Genomic DNA, 17,516 nt, shown 5'->3' with positions numbered 1-17,516 from the left:
ATGGACTGTATACACCTTTTTTTCTAATTCATGTAATAATAAATATCAAGTTTTATATTAAAATATTTACCTGTGTACCACCTGAAATCATTCTATGCATTATTGGTGGTCTGGGGAACTAAACGTTGGGGAACTTTGCTGCACACAAATTCTCTGCTCTTCTCCCTGCATTTAGAATACATTTTTTCATGTCTAACCTTTTTCTTTTTTGTTCCCTCATTTCCTTTCCCAGTCAATTCAGTTTAGTAAAGATTGTAACAGGCACTGAGGATAAAGGTAATGGTAGGAAACAGATTTTCCTTCAAAAAGTTTATACTCTGTTAAGGAATTACTAATCCACAGTCTCAAACAATATAAAACTCCTGTCTTTTACTGATGCCCAGCTCAAATTCTACTGCCTGTTAAAGTCCTTCATGTATCACCTCTGTCCAAAGAGATTCTTCTCAGAGGGGAGGGTATAGCTCAGTGGTGGGGCATGTGCTTAGCATGCACAAGGTCCTGGGTTCAATCCCCAGTACTTCCTTTTAAAATAAATAGATAAGCCTAATTACCTCCCCCTGCAAAAAACCAAAAACAAACAAACAAACAAAACAAAGAGGTTTTTCTCTTCTGAATTTTTCCTATTGTATTTACTGCTCAGAATCATTTTTTGGATATTCATATTTTTAACATTATTTTAGTCTTTTCATTTATATTTATCTTCTTCATGAAGATATTTTTGTATTCCTCTATGGATGTTGCATTTAGTAGGGACTAAGTAAATAGCTATTTGATTAGGCAGGGAAATTCCATACTTCATTGAGAAAAAGAGTTCTACTTTTCTTTAATCAGAATTTTATTTCAGAAAAATTGTAATTTCCTGACAGTGATGCATCATGCACATACATTTTGAAAAATTTACACTTGGAAGCTGAAGTTTGAGACTAAGAGACCTAAAAAGAAAAAAATTTCTGAAGGGTCTTTTGCCAGATTGCAAGCAAAGGAGTAGAAACTTTGTGGCTAAAGAAAATGTAAGGAGTCTGTCATTTTAATTGATACTTTAGAAGACTGGGAGCTAGTTTTGAAGCTGATGTGTTGGAGTGAATTTATTCAATTTTATTTTATTAGTTTATAAAATTTGGTGCTATTTTTCTTCAACGTGACCTTTTTTTACTGTCCCTTTTCTTCCTGGAATCTTCTTTTTGGTTTATACCCTTCTCCTCTTTACTTATTTTTGTTTTGTCCCTTTTATTCTTAGAATCACCTTTGATATTCTTGCTCTCCTTTTTGTCCTTGACTCCCTTCTTGTCCTCTGTCTCTGTCTTTTTGTCCTCATCTCCCTTCATGCCCTTGTCCTCTGTCTTGTCCTCATCTTCCGTCTTATCCTTGTCCTCTTTCATGTCCTCGTCTTCCTTCTTGTCCTTGTGCTCATTTTTGTCTTCATCTCCCTTCTTGTCCTGGTCCTCCTCCTTGTCTTCATCTCCCTTCTTGTTTTTATTTTCCCTGTCCTCATCTCCCTTCTTTTTCATGTTCACCCTTTGTTCCCCTTTTTCACCTTTATCTTTTTCACCATCCCCTTTATTTGGTTGGTCCTTATCTATTTTCTTTTCTTTGTCCATGTCCTCCCTAGTATGTTTCCTTTCATTGTCTTTCTCTCTCTTCTCTTCTTTACTCTGAGTTTTCCCAGGAAGCTCTTCAACTTTCACTCCAGTTTTCTGTTTTTGTTCCTTTTCATAGGTCTCCTCAGGGCCACCTACTTCTCTTTCATGTTGGTGCTTAGGACCACTTTGGCTATTTTGTGGTGGGACTGCCTGAATTCTTAAATGAATATCCTGTTTGGAGATAGCATTCCTTGTTTCTCTAGTGCCACTTTTTACCTCTGTTTTTGAACCTTCTCTCAAATTACCTGAAAATATAATAGAGCATATAAGTGCATAATTCATATCTTAAGTAATTTTTATCTGCTTGCATTTTTTGTTATCAGACACTTTTACTTTGCATTAAGCTTGAATCAATAAATTTGTCTTCCCAATAATATAAAATTTGTGAAGCTGTATACACACAAAGGATTTGATAAGAGGTCATTGAAATGCAGACTCTTTTCAGAAATTGAATTGAGAAAAGGGAAAAATACAACACAAAGGAATTGGTAATTGCTTAGTAGAATATGGCTAGAGTGTATGATTAAAATTATTAGAGATATAAACTGAAAAGGAGAACTTTTTCTGAGAAAATTATATTATTATATAATGTTCATGATTTCTTAAGGAAGCTTCATCTCCCTTTAAGTGATAAGAATTGCTAAACTAGTAATTTGAGAGACAGTGAGGCTGGAACTTTCCTTAGTTATCTCACAGGTTTTCATGGAGTCTGCATTTAAAGTGATTTAGAGATGATAGCATGACTTAAGGTCAAAAAACATCTGGTTCTTGTAGGGCCTATGCTAAAAATAGGAATATTTACTGCTGTGTGATACATAGCAAATTAAAATTAATGTTTTTATAAATAGGAAAAGTAAAGCATGATTATTTTACTGAAATACAGATTCTTTTAGTTACATTTTGTTATTAATTTATCTTTTTATTGATCTTGAGTGTTTGCTTCTGTCATGTTTCAATACCCTTTCCTTATTTTAATATAGAGGAAATAGGACCAGTAGTTACTGAAATGGGATAGAAAATATAATTTAAGCAAGTTTTGAGAGTTAAGGGTCTCCCCAAATTGGGAGTGGGTCAAGAATTTAATGAGGCCTCATGCTGTGCTTCATAGTGGTGTCCCTTGATAAGAGTTCCAGATACTCAGCACTCAGATTTATTCAGTTGGTTCTGTACCTGTGGATGACATACCCTCTAACTGGCTCTTCCCTTTGGCTGAATTCTAGGTGGGTGTTTTGTGTTTGGGTACTGGGTACCCCCATATACCCATTTCCAACCTTTCTGTATTTTATTAGCAAAGGAAGGTTAACATTTATGCAGTGGGAACACACAGCTGCTTGAAAGTTGTGGGAAGAATAAAGTAATTTATAATTTGTGAAACTGGACAGGTGATGTTGAGGGTAGAGAGATAGGAGAGGATAACTGTGAAGAACATTCTAAACAGGGTTTCCATCCTGGAATGTGGACATTGTGAAATAGTCTTGTTTCATGTTTTGAGAAGGCTTGTTGGACTGAATTCAGGATAGTGGAGAGATCATTGGATGAGGAGTTAAAAAATATTTGAGTTCTATTATTTATTATGTGGTTTTCCCAAAGACCCTTAATCTTTTTGTATCTTACCTTTTTTATTTGTATAATGAAGTTAATAATACTGGCCATATTCACCTCACAGAGTTATGTGAGGACAAATGGAGAAAAAGCACATCGATGTCTTTTAAAATTGCTAAAATAGTATGTGACAAATACATGAGATTAACTATTTGTAGCACAAGGGAAATTTTACTGTAAAAAGTAATTACTACAGTGATCTTTTAATTAAAAAAATATTTAATGGTTCTGTGTCAATAATATTGATTGATATGATCATTTAAGTGTTTACATGATATTCTATTTATATAATCTCAATTTTAAAACAACCTCCTGTTAATAAGTATTATTTTCAAGTTTTAATTATTATAAATAATCCTGCAATAAACCACTTAATGTATATTCCTTTGAAAAGCTGCTCTTTTTTTCATAGAAAACATTTCTAGAGGTATAAATTCTTAGACAAAGTATGTGCACTTTTTGTATTTTGAAACATATTGCCATATGCACTCTTGAACATTAAAGCCAAGTTACCTTAATATCAATAGGGCATAAAGAGGGGAGGATGTAGCTCAACAGTAGAGTGCCTGTGTAACATGCATGAGGTCATGGGTTCAATCCCTAGTACTTCCATTAAAAAAAAAACAAACCTAATTATGCACCCCCCCAAAAAAACCCAAAAAGAAATGGGGCATAGGAATAGAAATGTGGCCAAACCCTAAAAACATTATTCTCTGTAAATATCTTTGATCTTTCACAAACTGATAGATTAAAAAAAATAGCTCTTCTTTATCTGTGTTTTTTATTAACTAGTAGTTTTGTTTCTTTAGCATTTATTTTTTGCTTTATTTATTTATTTTCCCCCCAGAAATCATTATATATTCAAGAGAGAAAATATTTTTCTGGTATAAGTGGTTTTGTTTTCCAAATTTCTATTTGCTTTTCAACTTTGTTTTTGGTAATTTCTTTAATATAGAAGATAAAAAAGAGATGTAGTCTAATTAATCAAACTTTTAAATTACAGTTTCTGTGTTTTATATCATTCTTAGAAAATAATCTTGTTGCTCAAGAGAGCACTGTAGGATGTTAGTTTACAAAGTAAAAAAATTATTTTTTAATGCATATAAATAACCTAATAATCATTTAAAAAATGATATGAAACATCTTTATAATGGAGGATATTGATTTTTTTAAAGTTAGATTTTTAAAAATTATTTTTTCTTCCAGTTTTGTTAAGATATAATTGATATACAGCACTGTATAAGTTTAAGGTATACAGCATAATGATTTGACTTATTTACATCATGAAATGACTACCACTATAAGTTTAGTGAACATCTATCATTTCATATAGATATAAAATAAAGGAAAAAGAAAAAAATTCTCCTTGTGATAAGAACTCTTAGATATACTTTCTTAACAATTTTCATGTACAACGTACAACAGTGTTAATTGTATTTACCATGTTGTACATTACATCCCTAGTACTTATTTATCTTATAACTGGAACTTTGTGCATTTTGACTACTTTCATACAATTCCTCCTCCCCTTACCTTCTTGTCTGGTAACCACAAATTTGATCTCTTTTTCTATAAGTATGTTTTTGAAGTATAATTGACCTATGACACTATGTTAGTTCCTGGTACACAGCATAGTGATTTGATATTTCTGTGTGTTACAAATGATGACCATAATAAGTCTAGTTACCTCTGTTACCATACAAAGATATTACATTATCAGTGACTATATGCCCCACACTACATTTCATACATGTGACTCATTTATTTTGTAAGTGGAAGTTTGTACCTCTTACTCTCCCTCACCTCCACTATAATGGAAGATATTGATTAATATTAAGGACTTCCCAAAACTTCCAAACTTTGGACTTGCATTTTCCTAGAAAGCAGGCTAGCATTGAAAAAAGAGAACAAAATCTGAAGTCAAAAGAACTGGTTTGAAATTCAGGTTTATCACTTAGCAATTAGGCAACCTGTAGAAAATCACTTCTCTGAGCCTCAGATCTGTTAAATATGTTAAAGGCATACTCGTTACCTAATCATAAATTGCTGGACAATGGCCAAGCAGGGTAGGGCTGAGTCCATAGAGGGTTGGGGCTACTTTTGGTCTGGCAGATAGAACCATGTTTGGTGAGATTGCCACCAGGAAGTGGGCCTGCCTTTTCAAAGCAGCTATCCTCAGTCTTGGGGTTTACCTACTACCTGGATCCCAAATCTCCACAAAAGTCACATTTGTCCATGAATGTCTACCAGTTAGTTTGTGTTGGGGAAGCAAGCTGGTGACCTCCTATTCCACCACATTGTTGACATCACTGTGCTTCAGACTTTTCAACAACCACCTCTTGCTGACAGAATTAGACATGTCTGCATGCCTAATTCTAATGTAGACATTGTCTAGAGAACTAGACTTCTGGATGACATAGAAAGTACAACATTAACTGGCCTCAACAACCACATTATCTTTCTTTAAGATAAACACTTAGAATTGTTCACTGTACCTAGAAAAAATTATATATCTTGCTGGTTTCCTGTTGTTGATAAGCATTTAAGTATTTACCAGGAGAATTTTCCTCTCTTTGTTATTTCAGTTAATTAAGGGAATATGTTTTTCCTATAACACCATTAACAACTTGATAATAAACAAAGTGTGGAAATTATACTATCAGGTTTCTTTAGTGTTAGTAATGATGGTTCCCTCTAGAAACTATGAAAGAACAACAACAAAATTGTAGTTTAGGGGGAAAATAATGTGAGTTCATGGGTATGATTTTACTACAGATTTTTGTAAAATAAAAACACAAAGGTGACTTGGTCACAGGCTCTTGAATATGGTTATAAAGATGTACTTCTTAGGAAAGAAGCTCCAGCCCTCTGTGTCTGTGTCTGTGGAGGAATACCCTTGCTCAAGGTAGAGTTTTAGGAGGAGGCAGAAGACATAAGTGGCTTTTATCATCTTTTTTTCTCTCAGCCCCTATAAGAAATGGAAACCTATCAGAAACTGTTCAAATGTCTCCTTTTGAAAAATTTGCTGCACTGAATTTTATGCATCTTCTTTACTTTCTAATTCTCTCCCCTGCTCCTCATTAAACTCAGGTAGTTTAGTTTTTAGTTTCTGCCTACAACTTACTAGAAGCAGTTCTAGAAGATTACTTGCTTACTTTTTTTGTCTTAGGTAGGTGAAATCTCTGTTTTCAGACTTAATCAAGAAGTTAAGGGGTTACTGGGTAAATATCTAGAAGTGAAATTAGTGAGTGCAGAAAATATTGAGAAAGATGTTTTTATAGATGCTGGAACTGAGGATTAAAGAGCTTACCAGTGGGTACTGAAGGTTCCGTGGAAGGAAAACAAAATAACAGGTTATTTTTTGTTGAACAACCTAGTTTATTCAAAGCGTTTACTGTAAGCTTTAGATGTATGACTTTTAGGGAGAACCAACCCTTCCAAGTCACTAGGTTGTACTGTACTGTGTGTGATAGGGACTTTAGAAAGGCTCTGCACGGTGTCTCCATAACTTCGATAGTGTCAGCCAACTAAAATAATGTGGAGTGAAACCCTTTCAGTGTGTTCTTCCCCTTCAGTCTAGAGGTAAAACTCTTTGGAGATTGTTTTGGGGTCACCCCATTAAGTACCCTCTTCCTCTAGTTTCCATTATCCATCTTTCCTCTTCTCTTTCCTCCATTCATTCTTCCTGACAATCATGTCCTTTAAAACATTATCAATAACTTAACTGGATGGTGAATGAGGAGAGAAAGGGTTATGTAGAAACATCCTTTTTTTTCAATATTAGAAATGGTATTTTCCTGCAGGAACTGGAAAATGCAAATAATATGTGTGTAGTTACTACTAGATATTGCTAAAATATAAATGTAAATGGAAATATAAATATAAATACATATATCTTAGTATGCCATGGTCAGAAATGTGGACTATGGTCTTAATACTATCCTTAATCAAGAGGGAAACCCCACCCTCTCCATCTCTGTGTCTGTGCTGCCACAGTCCCATTCCATATAGTACTTCAGGAAGAGGAAATGGAGGGGAACATGCTCCATACTCTCCTTTCACTCTGTACTAGAATTGGAGACCTATCAGAAACTGTTAAAAACTTTATAATACCTCTGTAAGAAGGTATTGAATGAAGAAGTGAAGAACCTCTGAGAAATGAAACCTTGAAATTTGGAATTTTCAGCAGAGGCAAGAGGTGAAGTGGTCTGGTCATGGTTTAGTTTGAATAGCATCATTTGAGACAAGACTTTTGGGCAGGATAGAAATAGGAATTTCTTCTGCTTCCCCACATGGTGATCAGAGGAAGATGGCACTGGAAAACATTCCATTTACATGACTTTGTGAATGTTTCTTTTTCCCTGCCAGACTTGGAACCAATATTGCCTAATTTTTTCATATACATGATGTCCATTTCAATAAATCTGACATACTTTTGGCCAAATGGTCTAAGCTTCCTCCAGTGTTTTTAAATGTTTCTTTTTTACTGAAGAGAACCATAATTTCTCAAGCTATGGCAGTCTTCTAGGTTTATAATTGGAACTTTTGAAGTTGGCTTTCTTAAAATTTAGTCTAGAATATTTGACAATCTTTAGCTGTTTATCCTCAGATACCACAAAATCTAGGCTCATGTGATCCATTACTTTTAAAAAATACTTTTTCTTATTAGTACAAGTCTTTTTGTTAGTATGAATTGGGTCAATGGTAACTCTATGTGCTTCTTCTATTCATTAAGATACAATATAGTCAGTTTGATTCTTTTGCGCTTTGCTGTTTCCATTTCCCCATCTAATTTATCTTTTTTTCTTCAGGATTTCTCTTTTCATCCTATTTGTAATATTAATCCTAATTGATTCTATTCTATTAATTTTGATATCTTAGAATTAACATGGATATAGTCCATTCTTTTATTCTCTTTACTTGTTCAAACACTCAGCTAAATTTTTGGATCCTGTGTGTCAGATTTAGAAGATTTATCAAGGTATTTAAAAAATTATTCTTCTTCCATATATTTCTCTATTTTTTCTTCTCAGCTCCAACTCATTTTTATCCCTAGTAAGAACATTCTTCTTTGTTGCAGGTAAGTCAGTTGACTTGACTAAATGATAGTGTACTTCTGTATTTACTCTTTCTATAAATCATTTGGGTTTAATTTCAAGATAATTGTCAGAAAGAGTAAAATTCTTGACTTTTGCTCCACTGGAAAATAACAACCATAGAGCTTAATAACAGATCTGTGCATGCAGCAATAGACTACATCAGTAGAATTATAAAATATTGTACTTACTAGGAAGTGGTGAGGTTGAGGTTTTTGCTAAAATAAAAACACAATTATTATTATTATTATTATTATTATTATTATTATTATTATTATTATTATTATTATTATTTAGCTATTAAGTATACAACACATTTCCCTTGTAAATATTCCTGGTGAGGGTCTTATAAAATAATATTCAAGAAGCACAAACATGGGGAGAGGGTATAGTTCAATTGGTAGAGCGTGTGCTTAGCATGCACGAGGTCTTGGGTTCAATCCCCAGTACCTCCTCTAAAAATAAATAAATAAGTAAGCTTAATGACCTCCCCCCTCAAAAAATAAAATAAAATAAATTAAAAAAATATTAAAAAAATAAAGCACAAAGACTTTTGCATCAGTTAATTTGATTTCTAGTGGGATGGATGGTCCTATATGAGACATAAAATTCACACTCTCAGGACTGAAGAGTAACTTACTTGTTAGGTCTTCTTTTTACCTTTATACCACAACATCTTTTTTATTAAACTATAGTTGATTTATAATATTATATTGATTTCAGGTGTACAACATAGTGATTCAATATTTTTATAGATTATACTCCATTTAAAATTATTGCAAAATAATGGCTATATTTCCCTGTGCCATACAGTATGTCCTTGTAGCTTATTTATTTTATACATAATAGTTTGTGTCTGTTAATTCCATATTCCTATCTCACTCCTCCCCACTTCCCTCTCCCCACTGGTAACCTATAGTTTGTTCTCTGTATTGGTGAGCCTGTTTATATTTTGTTATATTCATTCAATTGTTTTATTTTTTAGATTCCTCGTATGAGTGATAATATAGAGTATTTATCTTTCTCTGCCTGACTTATTTCACTAAGAATAATACTTTCTAGGTCCATCCAAGTTGTTGCAAATGGCAAAATTTCATTCTTTCTTTGTTGCTGAGTAATATTTCATTGTACGTATATACCACTTCTTCTTTTTTCTTTTTCAACACAAGAAAAAAATGTAACTATGTATGGTGATGGATGTTAACTAGACTTACTGTGATGATCATTTCACAATATGAATGAATATTGAATTATGTTGTACACTTGAAACTAATAAAAGTTATATGTTAATTATATTCAATAAAAAACTGTAGGAATAACTTTCAGAGTGTTATTTAAACTGAAAGACATAATAGTGAGGAAAAGAAAAAAAACTTACAAATTGGTTCAGCAAATCCTGATTCAGAGAAAAAAAAATTGTTAGTTCTAGTTATAAAGTCATATGTTATCATATTAAACACCAATTCTTCTATGGCATTTGGACTCTCTTCTCGATTTTAGCCATGATATTTACTTACTTGTAAATATATTTCTAGAAATCATGTTCTTTTCATTTGTTTCATATCCTTAGTAATGCCCAAATTGAAACTATGGGCTAAAACACACAAATAATGAATTATTTTGAAGACTTGTTACTTACCTTTAAATCTAAAGATAATTAAATCTAGAAACACACCTGAAAAACTATTTTTTCACTATAACATCTTGATTTTTGTTTATGATCATGTAATACATATAAGAAATACACTATAGTAGTTAAAATTAGAATTCATTTAGTGACTGTTGGTGCTTAATATTTCTCCATATGTTTACTGTTTGAATTTTCTTTTGGGCAAATTAATGGTACATGTTCTTCAACGATTGTCAACAGAAAAATTATTGACCTATAAAAATGGCACAAACAGTTTTGGTAGGTCAAACTTGCACTAGCATCTAAGGTATCATTTCCACTCTGCTGCTTTGAAGAAATCTGATTATATAGTTGATGTTGTTGGTGCCTCTGTTGTATTCTAAGAGAAGACTTGATGGATGGAGTGAGGGCTCCTTTTCTCTGGTTTAAGGGCAAAGCAAATTGTCTTCCTTGAGCCTATTTAGCTATGGTTTTCTTGCCCATTGTCATAGGTTTATACTATTTTTGGACCTGTCAAGAAGTCCTACTACTTAATCTACGTTCTTCTTTTTGTACTTTTATTAACTTTCCTTATCTCTTTTTTTTATGCTTATGAGTATCACATTGGTGCAATATCAAAACTGGTTTGATAATAATATTTCTCATAATGGGTATAATCTATTAATTGTTGATTAATAGATCTTCATCTTTTACAGTATCATCAGTTATTTATCTGTATCACCCAGAGAAAGTGTATAGAAATATGAGCACTGAGATTTTAGACTACTAACACTATAATAGCAATAGGGAGTAAAACTGGCTTACCTTCTACAGATTTTAGGATTTGAAAAGGAACTTACTGATGGTTGATGCAGGTACTTTAAAACAGAAAGAAAAATAAAGATGTAAGTAATGTGTGGCATATGAAAATATATTCAATCAAGAAATTTCTCTAGGTGTGTGGATGTTAGAACAAAATTGTCACTCATGCAATTTCTAGAAAAGTGTTCCAAAACACAAAAGTCAAAGGAATTTCAAAACAGTTGAGATTATCTGTGTTTAATGGAAGATCATTTTAATATCTGATTAATCCCAGAATTTTGGTGGTCTATTTGAAGGGACTCTCTTGAGAGGATATTTTCTGTGTACTTTACCTTTCTTATGGAGGGCAAAGAAATATTAAAATCTTTTAGGAAGGTGGTATGATGTTGCATTAGTTGAAGTTTTACCTATCACTCTACTTCTCTTTCAAAACTGGACTCTTGTCTTCTATATAGATTCCTTTTACATTTTGTTTTGAAAAGGATTTTTATTTGTTTTGTGGTATGTAGTCTCACAATACGTATTTTTAAGCTTTCCTGCAAATTGTTAGTGATCTATAAAGAAGGCTCACTAACGTGAAGTGAATATAGAAAGTGAAATAATAACATTGGAATTTGCAAAGTTGATTATGGCCATAGTTGGATTTATCTATGAAAATGTCTTCATGCACATATTTTCCGGATACTAGTCACAGAAAAGTAACTTAGTGGAAATTTTCTCAACAGTTTCAAAAAACAAAAGTAAAGGAGAATGAATGTTTGACCTACTATCTTAGGCCTACCCAAAATACTTCTTTATGTTGTTTTAATACCTAGCTTTTAAACTAGCTACAGTTATCTTTTATTTTGGACATCTTAGCAGAAACATAAGTATATGAATCATTCTTGTATTTACCTTCTTCTCAAATTTCTGTCTTTTTAGTGACACAATGTAATGCATATAAAGCTTAGTTATCTCTTTAGTTAGTTCCTTCTTCCTCCTTTAATTCTGTGACAAGTTTCCTTCTCGCTTCCATTGCATCTCATTTTAAAATGGGGTTTTTTTCTGTCCTAGTATGGATATGTTAACTTTTAAAAATAGACAAATCAGTTTTCTTGATATAACAATATATTTATCAGTTTATTCTTTCTACAAACCATTGTGGTTCATTATAAGTTAATCACCAACAACTCTAACTTTTGATCTTCTGAAAATGAAAAATCTATTAATAAAATCTCACCTATAGTAGTCCAGTATATACTAGTGTTATAAATAAGATAATATTCAATTTCTTGTAATAACATATAATAGAAAAGAATCTGAAATATATACATGTATATGTATAACTGAATCGCTTTGCTGTACACCTGAAACATTGTAAATCAACTACAGTTCAATAAAAAATTTTTTTTAAGAAAAAAAATAGGGTAATGAACTTACTGGTAGGTGGTATAACTCTCCCTGAAATACAAAACAAGTAAGTGTTAGCTCATTTCATTCGCCTATTATTGGACTTAAGGTTCCCCTGGGGAATCTTTTGAAACGACATGCAAGAAACACCAAACCTACAGTTATCTTGTTAAAAAAGTTCACTTTTCCACTTTTCATGAGCTCTCCTTTTTTTTTTTTTTTTTTTTTGCTTTTTGCCTCCTTATTTCTCTGGCTAGCTTCCTTTTCATGACTCCAATTCATTTCACCCCAAATTTCTTGGTATATACCTTTTCTTTGGCTGAAACTTTTTTAATATTGGAAAGTCAGTTGACCTAACAAAGTCCTTTTCAGTTTATTCAGTAAGACTAAATTTCAGAGACATTGTCAACAATTTGGTAAAATGCTAGCTTTGCACTATTGAAAAAGAAAACTGTCAATTTAACAAAAGTCCTACATCATGTATCACTACAGTAATATGAAAATTACAAGCAAGATAACTTACTTAAAGGTGGAGCTGGTTTTGCTGAAATATAAATACAAGCAAATAATTTTTGTCAGTCTTTTGTGTGTTTATTTACTCATTGTTAATCTTTCCCCAAGGGTCTTTTACAGTAATACCCAATAATTAACAGAGAATTATATTTAATTTCTTATAACAGCCTATAATGGAAAATAATCTGAAAAAGAATAGATTTATATATATGTGTGTAACTAAATCACTTTGCTGCATACCCCAAACTAGCACAACTTTGTAAATCAACTATACTTCAATAAAAAAAAGAATAAAAATAATATCCAGTAAACATCAAAAGTGCTACATCAATTACTTTGATGTTTTAGCCTCAGAAAATGAAGTCTTTTGTGAGTAAAGTATTAAATTCGGAGCTGGAAAGTGTTTTACGACTTCATGGTCCAGCCACTAACCACAGTTGTGTCCCTCTGAAGTCTCTCCACCAAGTGACAAGCCTGTATCAGTGTCTCTTTATCAAAGGGAGTTTCATCCCATTCCATGGTCATCATTTCTTCTTGGGCCCAGACTCTCTGTCACAAAGTTTGTGAATACATGTTAGAATTTCTTCCCATTCTCACTTGGACTTGGAAAACTTTTACAGTTAGGTAACATACTAATCATTTAAACCTAATAGTATGAAATAAACAGTGTGGTTTGACTGGTAGGAGATTAAGACTCAAATTACTGTTCTAAGAGTTGTTTCATATCTAATTTTTTAAAATCCTGAAAGTTTCGATACCGAATACTGTGGATAAGCAGAGAAGAGATAACATGGTTTCAATGTTTGGCTGTATTTATTTATTTATTTTGTTTGACAGTTATTTAAAAAATTTCCAACTAATGAATAGGATTGTGAATATGGAAGAAAGAATGAGTGAAGAGTGGTCCCTATGCTTCTGGCATTACTCCCTTTCTTTTACCCCTAGGCAGCTTTTGATAGTTTAACCTTCTTTCTTAGCATTTCCTCCCCTGGCTTCTGGGACACTACTCTCTCTGGAGACTGTTTGTTCTCCTCACTCACTCCTCATGTTTCTTCTGATCTCCTCTCGGAGTTCTCAATTTCTAACTTTTGGAAGGCCCCAGGGCCTCGTTTTCTTTTCTCTATTTGCACTAACCTCCTAGATGTTCTCATTTTGGATTCAAGGGTTTAAATGCCATTTATATGCTGACAAATTCCAGGTTTATATCTTCAGCCTGGATCTCTTCCTTGAATTAAAGAATAGAAAAATGAACTTACCTGTGGATTTTACAACTTTTCCTAAAATAAAATACAAGGAAGTGAGTATGAGAGGGTTTGTCACTGGGGAGAGTAAAGATCTTGATAATGTCTTTGGGCTATGACACACTTAGAGCATCCAAACATCCAATACTAATAGCCAACATTTGGTAATCATAAGTGATTAGATAGCAGATATTGTTTGAAGTATTTCTTGTCATTTAAATGATTTAATCGTATGGGTTCTGAACTCTTATTCCAATTTTATAGAGCAAGAAACTGGTCACAGAGAGATTAAGTAGCTTAATCTCTAACATTATCTCTTTTATTCTCTCCCAGTTTCTAGCAGCTTTAATTGGTAGTGATGTGATATGAGCTAGGCAGAGGTGCACTGGAGGTCATCTTAACCTCATGTGTCACAGAATTCCATGTGGACTATTTGGCACTGGTGTCCCAGACATTAACCTAAGTTTCTTTCTTAAACTTAATTTCCTTCAGAGCTTTTTATACACTATTTTACTCTCATTTCCTTTATTTTCTTTTTCATCTTTTCAGCTCTTCTCTGAGACACAAGAAGGTTTTAATTTGGTCACAGTCTCCAAGTTTGTAAGTGTCCAATCAGGGACTGGAATCAAAGTTTGTTTGACTATAGTTCTTGTGTCAGTTTACCTTTTCCCTGAGTGTATAGAAAAGGGTGATATTTATTTAATAAATGTTTCTTAATACATAAGATGCTGGTGATAGAAGCATAATAAGAACATTGTGCCTGACTTTGAAAGACTGAACAGTTTAGGAAAGGAATTGGTCGTTTAAACCAAAACTGCACAGATGCGAGACTGATAGATGTAAGTTCAACATACAAAAGAACATGTAGTACAGACTGTACCTATGTCTCTTTATAGGAGACTGTACAGTGGGAAGAGCCAGGTTTTGGGGATGAAAGTCCTAAATAGGAAAGGTAAAATAATAAATCTAATGGAAGAGAAGAGGATACACACTAGTACGTTCATCAGAGTGTTTGTGGTGCTAGGGAGATGGGGGCAGCTAAGGATCCATTACAAGAAAATTGGTTGGGTGTAGTATACCCATACTCCCCACATTTTAGAGTGCATGCCCATGGTGGAAAGGGGATTGGGAGTGGAGGAAAGGGTGAAGGAGAAAAATAACATTAAAACAGAGCCTGAGAGCATGCACTTTTGATTCATTTTGTCTTTAGTTTCAAGCTGTTTGCTTGCAGTTGATAATTTTTTTTTAAACTCTACTATGTCTCAGCTTCTTCATCTATAAAATGATTCTAAGCAGTATGTGATTTGTAGAATTGTCCTGAGACTTAATTAAAAATATATATGAAGTATCTAGCATTTAAACATGCTCAATTAATGTAAGTTTTTGTTTTCCCTCTCATCTTCCCTTTCTGACCCCACATCACTTCTGTTCAACCTTTACATTATTTCAGCACAGCTACATGGATTTTTCACTTAACCTTATTTCTTTTATTGTTTCTCTCTGCCTTTACTCTCAGACTCTAATCACAAAATGTACTATTTTTGGCTGATAAGCCAGAATAATCATTCCCAGGATACTCATTATTCCTCCTGTGTACCACCTCGAGCTCCTCCACCCCTGCCCTTCCCAATTGGGCTTTTATTTTCTAAAAATTCAAATTGAAACACACAAGTCTCAAAGTTTTATAAATGGAATTAAAAAGAGCTAGTGCAAGAAAGGGTCCTAGACATACCTGAGAACACTAGAATTTAGATTAAAAATACTTACCAGGGGATGGAGAAGTCATGCCTAAAAATAACACAGTGAAACAATTTAGATAATAATCATCCAGATTAGTAACTCAACTCCTATTCATTTTATTTTTAGAGAAATGTCATATATGATTTCTTAAGGTAGAGCCCAAACTCCCAAATCAGATTTTGGGCAAATGTTTCAGTATTCTCTGCTTTGCTATGAGAACAACTCTAGTTCTTTTGTTTCTGTGAACATTCAATTACAAACTCCTTCAGGGTGTTGGGATAGGATAGTCTATTCCACTTTTTTTTTTAATTTATCTCTGAGCTCTGATCTCTATTTAAGGGACTCACAAGTATTTAATATATCCATTCTTCTTACTATTTATTCTGTTTATCTTTCTTTTGTCATTTCTCAGCTATATCCTTATTCTAGAATATTTCTGTTGCTGAATAGTTTAGTATAAGATGCCATTTTTTTTGTTGTTTGCAAGATATTTTCAGCATTTCCAGGATATTTCCCGCTCTATATTAATGCTTTCTATCCGTGAAAGTTGTATATATTTTGTAAATTGGCGTCATTAATTTGGTAAGAGAGAGGGAGGAGTGTGGCTCTGATCTGTTATGCAAATGACTGTGTTAGCTTCTCATCCAAGGTTCAAAACCAAATCACATTACATGGAGTCAATTGAAAAGGAAATTGTTTGGAGTAATTTCAGTTATTTTTAAGATAAAATGCATATATATTATCTTCTGTGTCTGGTATTTGGTGACTATAGCTCCTGTTAATAATCTTTTTTTCCTTAGAACATCAGGTCCTAGAGCCACCAAATTACCTCATGACAAATTCTATGATATTGCAGCCTTTGTCAATGCAGACTTTTGAAAGGCTGAGAAAGAAGTCACCCCAACCCTTTCCTTGCATTTAATTTAAGAGAGTTGGAATGCCTATTCAAATTCACCTCTGGAGACATATACCTGTTGCTTTCTTTCTGCTAAATCATTGGAATTTTACTTTCTGAAAAATTGTGAAATGGGAGAATTCTATATAGAAGGAAATCTGAAGTTCTGAACATGTAGAGCCATAGCCCCAGACTTTATGAAAGACTGAAATATATCAAAAATAAAAAATAGAAAAAAACTTACTTTTAAATTCTGAAACTCTTTCTGAAAAAGAAAACATTTTCATGTATGCGTACGCACGCACACACACACACATTAGTATTGGGTTCTCTGGATTAACAACAATTTCTTCTGATACTGTTCTGGAAGGAACATACTACATTCACAATGCGCCAGTTTCTTCCAGTAGATGATGGGCATTAAATGTAATTTTCAGCAGTCTCATCTGATGGTTCTTCAACTTGTTGGACCTTTGGAAAGTGCTATGAACTCAGTGTTTGTGTCCCCGCAATTCATATATTGAAGCCGTATGGTCAATGTAACGGTATTTAGAGTTGAGGCCTTTTGAGAGGTAATTAAGGTTAGATGAGGTATTGATGGTAGGGCCCTCATGATGAGATTAGTACCCTTATAAGAAGAGACACCAGAGAGCTTGCTTGCTCTCCTCTTTCTCCCAAGTGAGGACAGAGTGAGAAGGCAGCTATCTGCAAATTAGGAAAAGAGTTTCCTTGTAAACAAATTTTATTTCTCTTTTCCTCTGTCTAGATTTTGACTCTGTTTTATTTCACTGAATATTTTGTGTCTATTTCTTCTTAGTAAAAACATCAAATTTATTATTGATAAACCAGTTGACAGAATTCTCAATGTATTCTTTCTTAAACCGGTGGGGCTAAATAGCAGATATGCTTTCAATTACTCATGAAAATGCTTAGTTTCTGTGCAGGTATAAATGAAAATAGCCAGAGTAA

The 17,516-nt window shown here is 33.1% G+C and overlaps 1 protein-coding gene across 1 annotated transcript; it reads right to left on the bottom strand.

Annotated features, from left to right (window-relative positions):
• Positions 1 to 1,055: 1,055 nt before the first annotated feature.
• Positions 1,056 to 15,698, bottom strand: LOC140687870 (uncharacterized). Its single transcript, XM_072945818.1, has 4 exons — positions 15,680 to 15,698; positions 13,928 to 13,948; positions 8,530 to 8,556; positions 1,056 to 1,885 (listed from the first exon to the last, which is right to left on the bottom strand). Exons 1-4 carry the CDS (start codon positions 15,696 to 15,698, stop codon positions 1,134 to 1,136), a joined length of 819 nt encoding a protein of 272 aa, XP_072801919.1. The 3' UTR covers positions 1,056 to 1,133.
• Positions 15,699 to 17,516: the final 1,818 nt, after the last annotated feature.

Source organism: Vicugna pacos, chromosome 20 (assembly GCF_048564905.1).
Source record: "Vicugna pacos chromosome 20, VicPac4, whole genome shotgun sequence".
Classification (NCBI taxonomy): Eukaryota; Metazoa; Chordata; class Mammalia; order Artiodactyla; family Camelidae; genus Vicugna; species Vicugna pacos.
Note: the sequence above shows the minus strand (reverse complement) of the source record. Positions and strands in the feature narration are given on the sequence as shown.